The sequence below is a fragment of the Arachis stenosperma genome, chromosome 10 (genome assembly GCF_014773155.1).
Source record: "Arachis stenosperma cultivar V10309 chromosome 10, arast.V10309.gnm1.PFL2, whole genome shotgun sequence".
NCBI lineage: Eukaryota > Viridiplantae > Streptophyta > Magnoliopsida > Fabales > Fabaceae > Arachis > Arachis stenosperma.
In genome coordinates this window covers 134,880,403-134,897,158 of record NC_080386.1, presented here as the reverse complement: position 1 = coordinate 134,897,158, position 16,756 = coordinate 134,880,403, and the positions used below count along the sequence as shown (strand labels likewise).

Sequence of the window (16,756 nt, the reverse complement as noted above, 5' to 3'; positions counted from 1 at the left end):
TTCTGACAAATTGTATTTAGTATCAGAATTTGTGTTTCTATTTAAATAAAAATGGTTTATTTCCAAATATAAATTTTAAAAACGTTATCTTAAAAATATATCAAAATTATAATTTAATAATTTTTAATTAAGACCATTAGAAAATCTCAAACTTACTTAAAACTATCAAATTCAATCCCTACATATACACATTCAGCAAATATATTCTCCCCCTCCCTCCCCATGCGGACTGAACTATTTTATTATAACTTAAAATACTAAAATTTAATTTTTATCTCTTATTTTTATTGCACAACAGTTTTTAATTTTAAACATTCAAAACATGTTGGATTTGGACTGAATTGAGTATATTCGCATTTCGCAATTCTCTATTTAATAAGCAACACTCCTTTTATCTTTGAGTTCAAATATAAAAAATTAGGTATTATGTAATTTAATATTATTTTATATTTTACTAATTATTTAATTTAATTTTTTATATGATAAAAAATATTAGAATATTCAATAAGTATTGATATTATTATATTTGTATAAATTGATAAAAAAATTCAGTAAATATTATAAATTTTAATATTTGTCTTTCTAACTTCTTTTTTACATATTTTACATGATATATATATTCAAATTTTTATATAAAATAATCATGAAAAATCAAAGAATTGATACATTTTTTAAGAGGAAGGCTAATATTCAAGAAGGAGAATATATAACTTTTACAATATCAACACCTGTAATGAATCACGAAGAAAGTGAGATACAACCTTCAAAAATTTAAAGAATTGCATCTAATGAGTTTGACCTTAATTCTTTATAACGAGACCTTAGAAAACGGTTTTAAATTTGGCAATATCACCCAAATTAGAGAAATGAGGTTAGACGAGCTTATCTTAAATGGATCTATACCAAAAGTATTTTCACAAGGGAGCCACTCAAATAAAGACGCTAAAAACGTCTTTTTATAAAGATGTTTTTAATAATTAAAATTTAACATATATAATCGATTAAATCGTGTTAATTTTTGTCAAAATTAAGTTAGACAAATTGATTTGACCAAAAAATGGTGAATCAAATTTTGAACTGGTCTAAATTAATATTATTTTTTATAGAAAATGACTACAATACCCTATTATAGAAAATGACTAAAATACTTCTATTATATATATTAATTTTGAGAATCCTAAATTTTAGTCCTTTATTTTTCTATCGTAGATTTAGAATTTAAAATTTTTAAAATTAATATATAATATATATATATATATATATATATATATATATATATATATAGTAAGAGTATTTTAATCATTCTCTATAATATATAGGTATTGTAATCATTTTTTATAAAAAAAATAACATTAATTTAGACCAGTTCAAGATTTGATTCACCATTTTTTCGGTTAAATCAATTTGTCTAGCCTAATTTTGACAAAAATAACATGATTTAATCGATTAAATATATTAAATTTTAATTACTGAAAAACATCTTTAAAAAAAGACGTTTTAGGCATTTTTATTTAAATGATTCTCGATTGACAATTATCTTCTATCTAATCCCTTAAAATTTTATTTCAAACTCCGCCACTACCCTCTTTTCTCTCTTCTCTTTTTCTTTATCTTTTCAATTCATTTTTTTCTTTCCTTCTCAACAATAATTCTAAAATTCCTTTTCATACTTATTAATTTGCACAAATACAAAAAAGAAAAAAATTTATACTTGTTTTTTTCCAACACAATTCATTTTTTTCCTTCACAATTCATTTTTTTCTTCACAATTCATTTATATATATAAACGTGTTTTTCTTTTTCAAAAGTCCAGTTGTACTTGTCTATTTATATTATATTTATTAATTTGTACAAATGTGAAGAAAAATATATGTTTATTTTTTAATTGAAATTCATGCTTACTTTATGCCTAGCATGTATATTGAATTATACAAATACAAATAAATCAAAGAACATGTCTATTTTGTGCCACCTAGGGGTGCACAGATTCGGCCCGGCTCGAAGGTCCGGCCCGGTCTCGAACACTTTAAAGACTAATTTGGTGTGATTTCATCGGGTTTAGGGTCGAATAAGAGTCTCAAAAATAGACCCGGTCATTATTTCGGATCGGATCCGGGCCATAGCTCGGGTCACCCGAAGTCGACCCGGTGGCCCGGTCATCATACACAATTAACATTTTGTGTTATTAGTGACGAATCATGACTATTCTTATGTGAAATTTAAGTATTGTAAACCTTAATATTTTGTGTTATTAGTCATTATAAGATTATAAGTTAATGTTTTATGTTTAGAATTCATAAGACTTTAGACTAATGCATAATATTGTGTTATTTGTATTGATTTAAATATTTGGTATTATTAGACAATATTAGTATTGATTGTGGTTTTGCTTTAGTATTGATTGTGGTTATGCTTTAATTTTAAAGAATGGTTGGTTCTTATTATATTTTTTTAAGTGAATTTTACCATGTTAAATAATGGTTTGAGTCTTGAAAATTTGGATATTTTTACATGCTAGCTTACAAGAAGGTATCAACATAATGTAATGTTAACGGCCCGATTTTCACCCGGTATAATCGTGGCCCGAAAGTGTATTGGTTTCATCGGGTCTAGAGTCGGGTTCGGGTCTAATAAATAGACCCGGTGTATATTCCGGATCGGATCTGAGTCCCATCAAACCCGATCTCACCCGACCCATGTGCACCCCTAGTGCCACCTACATTTTCTCTTCTTTTCTTTCTTTCTTTTTTCTTTTTTCTTTTTTTTTTCCTCCTTGGTTCTTTCTTTTGTTTCTCTCCTTTTTCAATTTTCATCTTGACTATTCTTCCTTCCTTTCACTTATGTGCAAATTTTGAACCATTTCAATTTTATTTGTCTTCTTCAAAGAGATTGAAGACTCTTCTTCTCTCGTTCCTAGCTTTTCTTCTCTATCAAATGATATAATCGTTTCAAACGGATGGTAACAAGTAATAAATCTATCTTGACAAAAATAAATGTTTCACATAATAAATACTCATCTCTATCAAAAGATTAAATAGGGGATCACAATATGGTTTTGAAAGAACAGTAAATTTGATAGAAATAGAAAACAAAACATTGACCAATAATTTTTTAGGAAGACATTAAACAGGATTTAACCTGTATAGAGAAAAAAACATGTTTTATTTAGACACAAATAAATATCCATTTGAAATACATTAAAAATGGTTCATAATTTGTACCAACATGCATGTAACATCTAAGTAATTCTAAACAAAATAAACATTGTTTAAATGCAATTTTATTTTATATTTGGAATTTAGTAGAATATATTCACATTTATTCTGATTCCAATACACGTTTCTTTTTTAATTTAAGACATGTTTATTAATTAATTTGTACAAAGCATACTTGTCTTGGATAAATATAGTAGATAATTTTTATTTTTAAATGTGATAGTTTCTGTTCTCACAGATAATTATTATTGTATATCACAAAACGAATGAAACTGATTCCACAATTTCACAAAAAGTACTTCTAATAAAAAAATATTTTAAGAAAGTAATATATAAATTTTTAAAAATGCAATTTTTTTTAAAAAACAATTAACAATGAATTATCTATTAAATTGTCTAGTTTTAAGTCACCAAAAAAAAAAATTGTCTAGTTTAAAAAAAAAGCTAAGAGAAGAAAAGTATTTAAATAGTAAAATAGTCAAAATTCACAGGCCGGAACTTAACTGAACTTATCTGGTTTGGTTGGAAAGAACGGAGGATTGATCAGTCATAACTCATAACTCATAACATTAGATGGCGGCCGAACCAAAGAAGATCATAATTGATACTGATCCTGGCATCGGTAAGAATAAGATTTCAAGCTTTCCATCATAATTCGAAATGCTTCTTTGCTGATCCCTAGTGCCCGCAAATCAAACAATAAAAAACAAACAGATCATTTTGAATATGGATCGCCAATAAAACCATCAATTTGTGTCCGAATAGAGGATTTCTAATTCCTTTGTTTGGCTGAGAAATTTAGATTGGTTTTTCTTGTAGATGATGCTATGGCAATATTTCTTGCCCTACGATCACCGGAGGTGCAAGTAATTGGACTTACAACCATTTATGGAAACGTTTACACCACCCTGGCAACCAGAAACGCCTTGCATCTGGTAAATTTACTGGGATATTTCTTGTCAGCACCAGTTCCATTTTCTATGTATGTTATTGTGAAGGACTTGTGCTTTGCGTTCCATTGCATGTGCAGTTGGAGGTTGCAGGGAGAACTGATATACCGGTTGCTGAAGGATCTCATGTCACATTAACTGTAACAACTCTCACTCATCACTACTCAGCATGGCTTTAATGTTGATATCAATTGTTATGACTCTTGTGTTTTTTTCTTACAGAAAGGAACAAAACTTCGCGTTGCAGATTTTGTCCACGGTGCTGATGGACTTGGCAACCAAAATTTTCCTCCGCCAGAAGGGAAGCCCATCGAAGATTCAGCTGCTGCTTTTTTGGTTCAACAAGCAAAACTTGACCCTGGCGAAGTCACTGTGGTGGCCCTGGGCCCACTTACAAACATTGCTTTGGTTTGATTATAAATGGACAATTTTCGATTTGGCTGGCATTTCCATGTTGCTCTTCAGAGACCATATCATGCCGTACAATACCTCATTTCTTGACTAGATTCTTCTTTTGTAGGCCATACAGCTTGATCCAGATTTTGCCAAGAACATTGGGCAGATTGTTATACTCGGTGGTGCTTTTGCAGTAAATGGCAATGTGAATCCAGCCGCGGAAGCCAATGTGTGTTGTGATGAAATAAATAAATAACTACATCTGTGTACGGGTCATTTCTCTCCTTGTCTCACTCTTTTAGTTGGGTTTGATTCCAGATATTTGGTGATCCAGATGCTGCAGATGTTGTGTTCACAAGTGGAGCGGATATACTAACAGTGGGGATAAATGTTACCCACCAAGTTGTATTGACTGGTACACGCTCTGTCAAAGTTTTCTTCACTCAATTTTTTCTTAAAATTTTTAACCATTAATTCATTGGTCCTATCTTTATGGAAAATTTTCTTGTTGGGTCAAGTGTTTACCACTAGACCAGAAGCTATGGTTGTTAGTAGGATACAACTTTATTTTCTTATACTTTCTCAAATCATATCTAGCATGAGGAGGTGCTAAACCTATTTTAACATTTATATTTTAGATAAAAGTAAGTACAGAGAATCAACTTTTAATTAGTTAAAATTAGGCAAGTTTTTTGTTATAAAATTACTTTCTTAACTTTCACTTTTTGGAAAGTATAGAGTTTAGGATTTAGAATTTAGAATTGGTAATAAAAGGGTAATTTTAGAAAAATTGTCTAATATTGGCTGAAAAATAGTTGATTTCCTAGTTGAATTCTTTAGATTTTAGTTGGTGAGTTTTCTATAACAGAGGTTTCAGTTCAACTGAACTCAGAGGTCTACCCAACTGGACTAATATTCAAGACTTTCTTTGATCAATGAAAAGTTACTGCTTTGTTACTAAATATTTCAATTATTTCAATGAAGCATCGCATTGGTATGTTACAATGAATCTGTCTTTGACATTTATTTCTCATATCTTGTTCTGTAGTATGCTTAATTTTATAAGTATTAAGGTTAGACAGATATTTTGTGTTGTATTTGATTAGAACTGAACCCAGAGTTGGGAGAGGATTTGAAGAAACTTGGAATTTGAATGGTTACATGGTTCTGTATCAGTATGCTCACGGAACAACAATGGGGTAAAATATAAGATACAAGCGTACATAAAGTACAAAAGTAAAGGGTGATACTTCTCTTTCACCCTCCCATTCTTTTGTGAAATTCCACTTGAGCCTTCTGTTGCCCCATTCCCACTCCCATTTTTCATCAATGCATACAAGGTTAGAGATGTATTGCATTGGCAGGGAAAGATACTAGTACTTAGATTGGAGGAGTCAGAGTTCACAAAACTGCTAAAACTTAAATAACACTATTTTAATTTCATAAAACTGCATGGCTTTTAGCTGCTATTAATTATGGCACACATCATTTATCTTCTTTCTCATCCGTTCTGGCCTAATCTCATGCTCTAAACTTGATGACTAGGTTCTGATCGAGAAAAGTTGGCAAGTTCAAATGGAAAATTCGCTCAGTACTTGACCAAAATCCTCGATCTGTATTTCTCGTATCATCGTGAGGCCTACAACACCGACGGTCTGTCTTCAAAGTGCATTCAAGAATTGGGAGAGACCTAATAATCTGAAATACTAACTGCAATTATTTTCTGTGCAGGGGTTTACCTTCATGACCCCACAGCATTTCTTGCAGCTGTTGATCCTACTCTTGTAACCTGCATGGAGGGTAGTGTTAGAGTTCAAACCAGTGGCATTACACGGGGTCTTACAATACTGTACAACAAACAGAAAAGGTACTGTTATGCTGGCTTGAAATTTATCTTCATTTATTTGCAGTTTGATAAAAGAGAAGTCTTGGAGCAATGGTTGAGTTATCTTTGTATGACCTTAAGGTCAAGAGGTTAAGTCGTATAATTAGTCATTGATGCATTTATTAGGTTAGAATGTCTACATTACATCCTTTAGGAATGGTGCTTGTGCACGTGGGTTTTTTTTTTTTATTTTTGCAGTTTAATCTAGTATATATGAATTTCCTTGATATAGAGTAAACTTTTTCCAGAAATGCAAAGAGTAAGATTTGGTAAGAGTTTGGACTGTATTAGACATAAGAATGCCATACTCTTCTCGTTACTAGCTGATGTTACGGAGACCTAATAATCATCTTGCATGTTAGAGGATGAAATCTTGAAAACTGCAACTATAGTATCTCTTTTCTGAATCTTGGGCACAGATATTATAGTACACATTTTCAACTAGACAGCCTGTTATATTCAGGCAGTGAGGATATTATATGGAGTACGGACTATGACATTATTTTGACTTTTTCATTTCTCTGATTTATTGTATTTAATGTAGTTTTATTTATGCTCTTACTAAGAAATGAAATGCTATTAAAGATAAAGAAAGGTAAGGGGAACCTGGGACATGGATGCGTCTTAAATTGATACTCTGTTGTCTCTTATTTAAATGGTGTAGAACATAGATTTATTGAGGACTCCATCGAATTGTTTATGCTAGGAAAGAACAAAGGAGGGAACTGAAGTGTGATTTATATAGGCTTGGATGAAATAAATGCACATAATTATTGGATATTCTAAATAACAGTTTATTATTGGTTAGCCATGTATTATGGGATTATGTAGTTACTTGTAGTGACCGAACTAAATGCTATACATGTTGAATCTGGATATGATTTAATGCTTACATATATATATGAACCTGTGACCAGGTCACATGGAGAGAACTTCCCCCTATATATATATATATATATATATATATATATATATATATATATATACTTTTCAGAATGATTGATGAATTTGAAGGTTACACAACCTCCGTAGTAGCATATGATTCATTTAAAAATATATGCCTATTCACTTGTATGTCTCAAATAATTCAGGTTTGGTGAAATCACTGAATGGTCCAATAAGCCCACAGTAAAGGTAGCTGTGACTGTTGATGCTCCTAGAGTTGTAAAAATGATCATGGATCGTCTTGTGGAGTCTTGAAGAAAACCTTTCACATAAAACTATATATTTATTTCTATCTATTTGGAGGAGGATACAATAAGCTTAAAGCAAAATATGTCTATGCTGCTTCATTTAATCCTCAAGTTATATTTTGTGCTTTTAGGTGCGTGGGCACCACTATGTTAATCTCAAATTCAGGATGGTACTCGAGAGGAAGTAGCTCTATTGAGTTGTTCATTCTTGCTCTCCGAGCAATGCAGCATCTTACTCACTTTTTGTACATTTCACTCCTTTATTAATCCACCAGTTATTATAATTATGTACCAGCGTGTGGCCTGCATAAGAAATTACTTGAACAATGTTATAAAATTTATTTCTAAAACCCGCGAAAATGTGCAGGATTGATACAAAAAATTGTATATTACATACATTTTGGAAATAAGTTTAATTATAATTGTTTAGAACAAAACATTATCAAGCATTAATAAATATTAGATAAACTTAGAATCTTTTGAAAAATAAATGAAGTCATAAAAGAAATATTATTAGCCAACACCAAATAAGCCATGTCATCTTGGAAGAGACAAGTAAAACAAGATGGAATATTTTTTAAGTCAAACATATTCTTACTAAAATAAATATAATCAGGAATTCAGGATTCAGGAGAAAACATTGAATTGAATCAAAGAAAAATACCCTTTGTCCAACGACAAGAAAATTTTACAATTCTAAATCGTATTGGTATGGGAAAATTTTCACAAACGTGCATAAACAATATTAATGCGTGTGGGATATTGATCAAACGGTCACACACTTTGAAATGAAAAAATTGTAAAATTTCAAAGAACTATCCTTGAATACATGAGATGGGGACCAAATGTCTTGGAACTATCTAGTGAGAGTAGGGATTGCAACACAACTCTCATTTGCAGATATCCAACACGCTCCAACCCAGTCAGAGCGAATTGGCAACCTAACCTGCAAAGAAAGTCAAATACGAGTGCCAAAACAGAAACAACCCTGTCCGCACCTTCATATACAAAGTAAATGTTCATAAAAATATATATACAGCATATGATGTAGACGTGATAATTTGAACCCAAATTTTTACCTCTTGTACAAATACTTAATGTCATCAAACTATTAATTTTATTTATCATACATCAATGATATTTAATATTATAAAATATAAAAAGACTAAATATTATATTTTTGTCTTTTTTTTTTTTTGCGAATCTAGTCGAATAGAATTAGATTGAAAGACTTAAACTGCAAGAAGAATTTGGATTGCAGAGTTTAAACCCACAAATAAAGTTACAGTAAAATTTAACCCTAACTCTACCCTATCCATTGCTACACAGGTTGAGTGTTCCATATAGAAAATTGAAAACATATACCGCATAGGAATCGGGAAGTTTTATGCCAAAAATATGATCCACCTTTGCAATAAAAAAGAAATGCATTTCAATCTCCATGATACATGACTATCAATGTCCAATCATAAGAGTAAACGATTTACTATATAATTTTACAATAAATTCCAGCAAGAAGTTGACAAGTTACAAGAAATATGGAACGCCTGTCCTGGGACCTCTCATCTGGTTGTTCTCCTCTGTTTCAGTGAAAAATTTAACTTCTCTCTCCTGTTAAAAATAAACCATATGCTCGCAACTAAGAATGACCGCAACCATGAAAAACAAGTTACAAGATCACTTATTTCATCAAAGCACATACATTGGATCACATTCATCTGTTTCTTTGCTGTCTGAATATATCAAATGTTAAAACACTGAAAAATTTCACGCATGCCACAAGAGAACTATTTTCATTATTTAAGAAGTTTCAATACTAGTCCTAAAGTATTATTTGTTTCAATTTTATAACTAACATTTTCAGAGAGTTTCAATCTTACCCTTGCATTAAATTCTTTTTTACAATCAACTGCGGGTCAAAATGCTTTTTTCTTTTCAATGTTACCCCTCTTCATCCCATCATCACCGATCCTCTCATCCACCATCTTCCATAACCATCAACACCACGTCTTCCTTCATCCTCGTCATCATCATCACAACCTACACCTCTGCTGCCACCACCCCTCCTCACAGCCACCACATCCACCATCATTGTCATCACCACCACCATCATCATCTTCCATAACTAACACCTCCTCCTCCCTGATCTTCATTATCATCATCATAACCTCCAAAAAAAATCCCAGAAGCGAAAAATGATGCGTGCTTAATTGTTGTGCTTGTTGATGATGGTGACGGTGGTTTTTGTGAAGGGAGATATTGACAATGGTAGTGGCAGTGACGGTGATGGTGGTGCTGGTTTTGGTTGTGGCACTGGTGGTGCAGGTTGAAGGAGACAATAAGGATGAAAAGGGGTAGAATTGGCTGCGGAGAGATGATGACGGTTTAGTTGTGGTGGCAGCGGGGCCAATTATGGTGGCAACACTATTGTTGAAGGAGGTAAGAAGATGAAGAAAAAAGATGAAGAGTAAGGGGGGAAATTGGAACAAAAATATTCAATTTTCGATAATTTAACACATGGAAAATAAGGGTAAGGTTGAAACTTTTTTTAAATCGCTAGGTACAAAATTGAAACATAAAACGTTATGAACTGTTTTGAAACTTCTGAGTAGAGACAACATATTTTACCAACAACTACCATCTTCAATGTTTTATATTGACACTTATTATTTAAGTTGATTCACGTATATTAATAAGGGGTATGACTCAAAAAATTAATTTACCATTCACATATAAATTTTGGAGGTAAATGTCTTCCAGTTCCAACAATACGTATCTGTTGTCTCTCAATTTCTTTGATATAAAAGATGTAGGAGAATGAATGTAATTTGATGCATCAAAGAAATCATAACTCATAAAAACTTGACAGAAATGCATATTGATAAAACAAAAGCACCACACACATTCATGAGACCAAATGATGCAGTGAAGCAGATTGCACACACACCAAAAAAAAAAAAAAAACAACTGGAGATAGCTCACCATATTTTCATTGAAACTAAGAATGGAAGCTACATTTCCACAACGATAGCAATAATTAGGTGCAGACCATACCTGCAAAAAATAAAAAGAATTACTCCATTGACCACATAATTTTCAAGAGACTCAGTTTCTAATTTTTGAAAGACTACAATAACAGTCAAGGTTAATACCACAATAACTGCATTGGCTAAATGGATTAATTGACAAATTTCACCATCAACCATCAACCTCTATCAAAAATCTAGTGTAAGTAAGCATTTATAGGGGAAAAAAACATTTTAATATTTCCCATCACGTTTTCTCAAGTCTTCCACATTTCTTTTGGATCGTGCAATGTTTAGGCATAGCCTTTTCATGTGAGACTAATACACATCCAATTTATTGAGATTTGAGGATGCCTTTCCCAGAATTACTTTTCCAAAAGTGTCAACCCTTGACATTTCACTATTTCAGAATCCCCTCAAGACCTCAACCACTGAGCTCAGGCTTCCTTATCACTTTAACCATCAACGTGAGTCCTTTTCTCAAAATAAAACTTTTACCAGTCAATTGGTCCTAAACCACCTTAAAATGTACAGTAATTAAAATTGAAATAACATTCAAAGTTTTCATAAATAAAAATACAAAAATACAATCTACACTTACAGTTACAAGACCTTTATCTTGGAACATATACTTAAGTCCTTCTTGAACAAGTTGGTGTGCTCGGCAAACTAGATCAAGATTGTTTATGTGATTGAACTGCATAAACACAATGCTTATGTCAATTAGCACTTATGTTCAGCTCTACAAGTAAAGAGCATTTAATAATAAAATTATATTACCTCAGAAGTGACTCTGGAACCAAATAGCCAACCTGCTCCACGAGGACTAACCGCCCATGTTTCAATGTCTTCAGGATCACTCCACATTAGATCACAAAATGGTCCCTCATGAGGAATTTCACAGTTCCTCTCAATGACTCTTATCTGCCATAGAAAATGTGCATCATTATCTTCAAACCAATAAACTTTGTTATTCACTTATTCTCTTGAAAAAAATTTACACAAACATCACAACTCTGCACCATTTACAGATAAGAGTGAATAAACCAAATCCCAGTGACAACTTACAGATTAGATATTTCTGTGGACACAAGACTAAATTTGGGTAGTGTTAGAAATTAAAACAGACAAATACATCAAAACGAAACAACCGAAAGCTTTCTGAAGTCAAACAAACACTGATCACATATTAATCTGCTACTGAAAAGATAGGAATCTAAGGACAAGCAAATAGTGATATTTTGTGCAAATTTTTGTGTAAACAAAGACACACACACACACACATATACATAACACGCTTGTACATATGATGTATCAACAACAAAAAAGACAAGGATGGGCATAGAAAATTGTAGCGTGAAAATTTTTAAAATATTTACTTGACAAGATGTATTTTTACATCTAGCGAAGTGCTTATTCAAGTTGACATACACATCTTTTGGATTTTCCAGACCTATTAAACAACAAAAGATTTAGAAGAAAAAGTTCTATCTGCAGTTTATACCAGAAGCTTTTTCAAAAAACAAAAAAGGATCATCCAAACCTAAGCGTAGTCTTAAACTTAGACCATATTTTTGTATGATCAATAGTTGAGAAGGGAGATACACAACCTGATCAATTGTTCGAATGTCTGGAGAAAGTCCTCCATGAACACAAAGCACCTGTGTCAACCGAAGCATGCATAAGAGGGGTTTTTTTCAAACAGATTGGAATATCAAAATATTAAAGGCTTGTATACCACTATACACAAATAGAAGCAGAGGGATGGAAGAAGAGAGATTTACGGTTCCATCTATAATTGCAGAAAGTGTTAGATAGTCAAAAACGTCTGTACAATATCGCCAAGCATTAGCATTTCCATACTTTCTCTGGCATTCATCATAAAATCCATAGACCTGGAAAAGACAGTAAATCAAAACAAAATAAAATGAAAAGAAATAATAATTGGTATGATAAATTGTAAATTTTTCCTTTCAAATCTTAATCTTAGCATTACCTATGGGATCAACCAAAAGAAATTCAAAAAATTTTGACATCTCTTACTATAAAAAGAACAAATGGCAAAAATATAAATTTTAAGTTTTAACTCAGTCTCTACACTGCGGAATCATAAAATCATCAATCAACTCCTAATTCCAACATAACAAAATCTTTTAATTTTATCATAATTACCAATGTAATGCATCTATGGATCCTGAGGTACATCAAACTATAGAATGCATCACAGTTTTGTATTCATCAGTCATCACGACTGCAACAACATATCCAATGTTTCTCTTCTGTACACTTCTCATCCCTAACATCAGCAACCCACATTTTTAAACATTATTACTGCCCAATCTGTACATCCCTGTGATTGAGCAATTATTTGCCAGCCAGAAGAAAAATGGGATGAAATAGTCGTCTATTTTGAGGTGTTGCATAACACGAATCTTCAAAAAGGCACTGAACAATTATATATACCACATGCTACATAAACCATGAAGGGTCATCGCTTACTAAACTCAAACTTAGTTAATGACTATAATACAGGTGAAAGGTTTAAGAATAGATCGATTTTACACTTCATGAAAGTAGAATAGAACTGAGCAATTTCCTAGTAAATGAAGCTAAAGGTTCAAATGAACTATTTTACGTTTTACAGACAATGAAATTCAGACAAATACTTTATCAGGCTCAGTTTGTTTTCCATCACGAGACGGAAAAAAAGGACAGAAAGATGTTTGGAAAGAAAGACAAGGACAGAGACAGAAAAAAGATTCTATCCCAGAGACATATTTACCGATTTTTGTCCACCCCAAAATGGGGGACACAACAATGGATAGAGTCATAGAGAGACGGAAACTTTTATAAGTCAAGAATGGTGTTGGAAGAAGGTAGATGGTAGTTTGGTATGGATGGTAAGGAGATGGGAACAAAAATGACTTTTAAATTTTTTGGTCTTTATTTTTACCAAACAAGATATAAAGACAATTTTGTATGTCTCTATCCCTAATGTCACCATCTCCGTCTCAGTATTTATGTCTCAGGACAATATCCAAATGGAGCCTTAGGCCCACTACCTTCTCAGATATAATTTATCATAATAAAAAATAAATAAATATAAATAGAAACCATGAGATCACATGCAGTTCAGTTTAGGATAACATATAGCCTATAACCCCAACATGCAGTATATATAGTTGGAGTGCAATTTATGCACTTTCAATGTCAGATTTTGAGAAAAAACAAGTTTCACAGGATACAATTAGAAGTTTGGCTTGAGAGATTGGAAATCTATGCTTCACTGGTCTTTGTTACTTATTTCAATGTAGTCAAAGGTGTGCTTTGGCACTAGAGGCAAGTCAAGAAACAGTTCTGTGCCTCTAACATGTTGAGGCACACTAGGTTCAATGAAGCGTGTTGCTAGTATGTCTCTTCATGAAAATGGTAGTCTACTCGTGGCGCATTGGTAATGACCTGACAGCCTTATATAGGGAGGTAATGAAACTCGAGTTAGTTAAGACTTCACTGGTTGCAATGGCAACACGGTGCACAATGTTTGGCCCTCCCCTAGGTGATCTAGCAAGCATGATGTAGTTGTAGGGTGATCATAGTGGCACCACCCCAATTTGAGGTTGAACACAAGTGCAGTCTAAGAAGGGCAACACATCCATGCTCCATTGCTTTCTAACGGCTTTGTTTAATGAGGTGTGTGCCTTTTGGTGCTTTTCACCTCAAGTCATTTTGAGACACTTGCGCCTTTCGCCTTTGACTACCTTGACTTATTTTATTTTATTAGCAGGATGTCTTATTCCCCCTTCTTGTATCGTTCTTTTCCCAGCCATAATTATCTTCCTTTTACTCAAAGGAATACATACATATACTGAAAAAAGATCCCCATTCCCTACTACATTCAAAACCACATTTTACTATAAGATCAATTTACTGTTGAAGAAAACTCCTAGCTAGTAGACTTTTTGAGATTACCTAGTTCATGCTAATCAAGTTCAGTGAGGGCAGATCTAAACTGCAAAGGTTTTAATCCAAGTTCTTCCTTAAATCTTGGTGTTAATTGGCATAAGAAACTAATCCTGTCTCAACAATACCAAAACTGGCAGACTAAGGTGACATGCAATGACGTAATGCATATATCAAATCATAAACGGAATCTGAAGTTTAGAAACCACGTGCTAAAATGACTCAGCAAAGAAATGTTTTACAGCTTTCATCTTTTGTACAGACTACAGACTACTCACATAAAATCTAAGTATACAATTATTCATGCCATATTTCTGGTTACAGGCTATGAAGTCATGCAGATAAAGTCGTGCCAAAGATGCTTTTTAAGCTTTGAATCGGCACATGCAACATTCACAGTGAGTATAAATCTTCAACATAACCTTTTTGAATAAGCTGTTTACTTCAAATAGAATCCTATAAATCGAGAATGATATATTTCAGGAACAATAGCAAAGCTTACCTGTGTAAGTTGTCTACTTTCATGGTTTCCACGGAGAAGAGTAATATTAGCCGGGTATCTATGAAATTAAACAAAGGAATAAATGTAAAAGAAAAGGAATTGTAAGATCACAACAATTCTAAGATTTGAGCAATTCTAAATTGGAGCTTCAAAAACAATCACTAGGAAGCTGCTACAGCCTGAAATTATTCTAATAAGCTTACAATATCAAGATAAAATAAAAAATTACCTTATTTTAATTAAGAGTCATGTGAACAATGCAGCAAGTTGATGACAGATGCAAGCATACATGATGATAACATACCTTGCTTTTAGAAGCAAAAGGATGGTGAACACTTCCAGACTGTTGTAACCACGGTCAACAAAGTCTCCCTGCCACACATTTAGGAACATATAGCATACAAGATAAGATAATTAAAAGCAAGAAAGACACAGAGAATACATTAAGTGCATCACCCAATAAGCAGTTCCTTGAGAAAAATGCACATACCATAAAAATGTAATTTGTCTCTGGCACATGACCACCAGTCTGGAAAAGTTTCATTAGATCATGAAACTGACCATGAATATCACCACAAACAGTCACTGGACTGTTGACAGGTTGCACATTGGATTCTTCAATAAGGATTTCTTTGACCTGAGATATCAGTCAAAACATAACAAAAGAAGAAAAGCATACATACGTTGCAGCATAAATGACCCAAGCTATGTAGATAGGACAAACCAAATGTGACCAAACGACAACCCAAGCACAAGAAATACGTAAAGCATAAGCCCCTCAACGAAAATTAATATAATCAGAATTGAACCCTTGGGTATACATATTAAGCTAAAAGCTTCGCTTCTTCTTGCCTCGCAATGGCACATTCATCAACCACATTTGATTCGTTCGACAAAGAGACTTATCAAGATAACTATATTTTACCCCCTCCCGACTTAACTATCGGTGCTTTAACACGGATAACCCCAAAATGCAGATTCAGTCTAGATGCTTGAGCAAAGATTTGGAGAGTGGGAAAAGAGAACCGAGGGAGTTGAAGAGGAACCCTAACACGATAGCGGAGGGGAGATCTAATTGGAATTATTATTAGAAACCCTAAATGGGGAAAATGAACCGAGCGAAAGGGGAAATGATGCTTACGTATTCGCAGAGAAGTTGAAGTTCGTCTTCCAGAAGGTGTTGGCCATCTTTGACCTTGGAGATCCACTGGTCCAAATCCATGTCTCTCTGCCTCTGCGACTGCAAAATGCAAAAATACAAACAAGGAGAGTGGTGAAGGCAAGGCCAGGCAAGGCAGGGCAGGGTATACTCTTACTAGTAGGTTGCCACCAGTCAACAATAATTAACACCCCTCTGCCCTCTAATGTAATTCGTGTTCGATTTGATCGCCTTTTCTTTTCCCAACGAAAACAAAAAATGCTAATTTTTGCTTTCTCTCTCTTTTCCTTCAATAAAATTTTACATGGAAATAAAAAATATTATCACTCTTAAATTGATAATAACACGTTTAATTTAGAAGATACTACTCTCAATATAAACACATTTAAAACAAAGTTTTGTCATATTAAAAATTAAATTATAAATTTTAAAATGACAATACCCACTACTAATTACTTTCTAAATATTTA

General features: G+C 32.8%; 2 protein-coding genes across 2 annotated transcripts; one reads left to right on the top strand and one right to left on the bottom strand.

The window, feature by feature from the left end:
* Window positions 1-3,716: 3,716 nt before the first annotated feature.
* On the top strand, window positions 3,717-7,926 carry LOC130956452 (probable uridine nucleosidase 2). The gene is made up of 9 exons (XM_057883501.1): window positions 3,717-3,837; window positions 4,035-4,150; window positions 4,246-4,305; window positions 4,388-4,573; window positions 4,686-4,790; window positions 4,880-4,976; window positions 6,107-6,214; window positions 6,293-6,428; window positions 7,538-7,926. Exons 1-9 carry the CDS (start codon window positions 3,789-3,791, stop codon window positions 7,644-7,646), a joined length of 966 nt encoding a protein of 321 aa, XP_057739484.1. The 5' UTR covers window positions 3,717-3,788; the 3' UTR covers window positions 7,647-7,926.
* A 1,121-nt stretch (window positions 7,927-9,047) lies between these two features.
* Window positions 9,048-16,539, bottom strand: LOC130955352 (phytochrome-associated serine/threonine-protein phosphatase). Its single transcript, XM_057882192.1, has 10 exons — window positions 16,269-16,539; window positions 15,618-15,764; window positions 15,432-15,499; window positions 15,128-15,185; window positions 12,450-12,560; window positions 12,276-12,326; window positions 11,446-11,589; window positions 11,267-11,362; window positions 10,622-10,693; window positions 9,048-9,250 (listed from the first exon to the last, which is right to left on the bottom strand). The coding sequence occupies exons 1-10, from the start codon at window positions 16,347-16,349 to the stop codon at window positions 9,167-9,169; spliced, it is 912 nt and encodes a 303-aa protein (XP_057738175.1). The 5' UTR covers window positions 16,350-16,539; the 3' UTR covers window positions 9,048-9,166.
* Between the last annotated feature and the right edge of the window lie 217 nt (window positions 16,540-16,756).

Bases quoted from the DNA above. Each gene is read 5' to 3' on its own strand.
- LOC130956452 (XM_057883501.1), top strand. From the start codon at position 3,789: ATGGCGGCCGAACCAAAGAAGATCATAATTGATACTGATCCTGGCATC. The intron at 4,791-4,879 runs GTGTGTTGTGAT...GTTTGATTCCAG, and splicing joins ATCCAGCCGCGGAAGCCAAT to ATATTTGGTGATCCAGATGC. The intron at 6,215-6,292 runs GTCTGTCTTCAA...TTTTCTGTGCAG, and splicing joins TGAGGCCTACAACACCGACG to GGGTTTACCTTCATGACCCC.
- LOC130955352 (XM_057882192.1), bottom strand. From the start codon at position 16,349: ATGGATTTGGACCAGTGGATCTCCAAGGTCAAAGATGGCCAACACCTT. The intron at 12,327-12,449 runs GTAAATCTCTCT...CGGTTGACACAG, and splicing joins CTGCAATTATAGATGGAACC to GTGCTTTGTGTTCATGGAGG. The intron at 9,251-10,621 runs GTGAGCTATCTC...TATTTTTAACAG, and splicing joins TTAGTTTCAATGAAAATATG to GAGAGAGAAGTTAAATTTTT.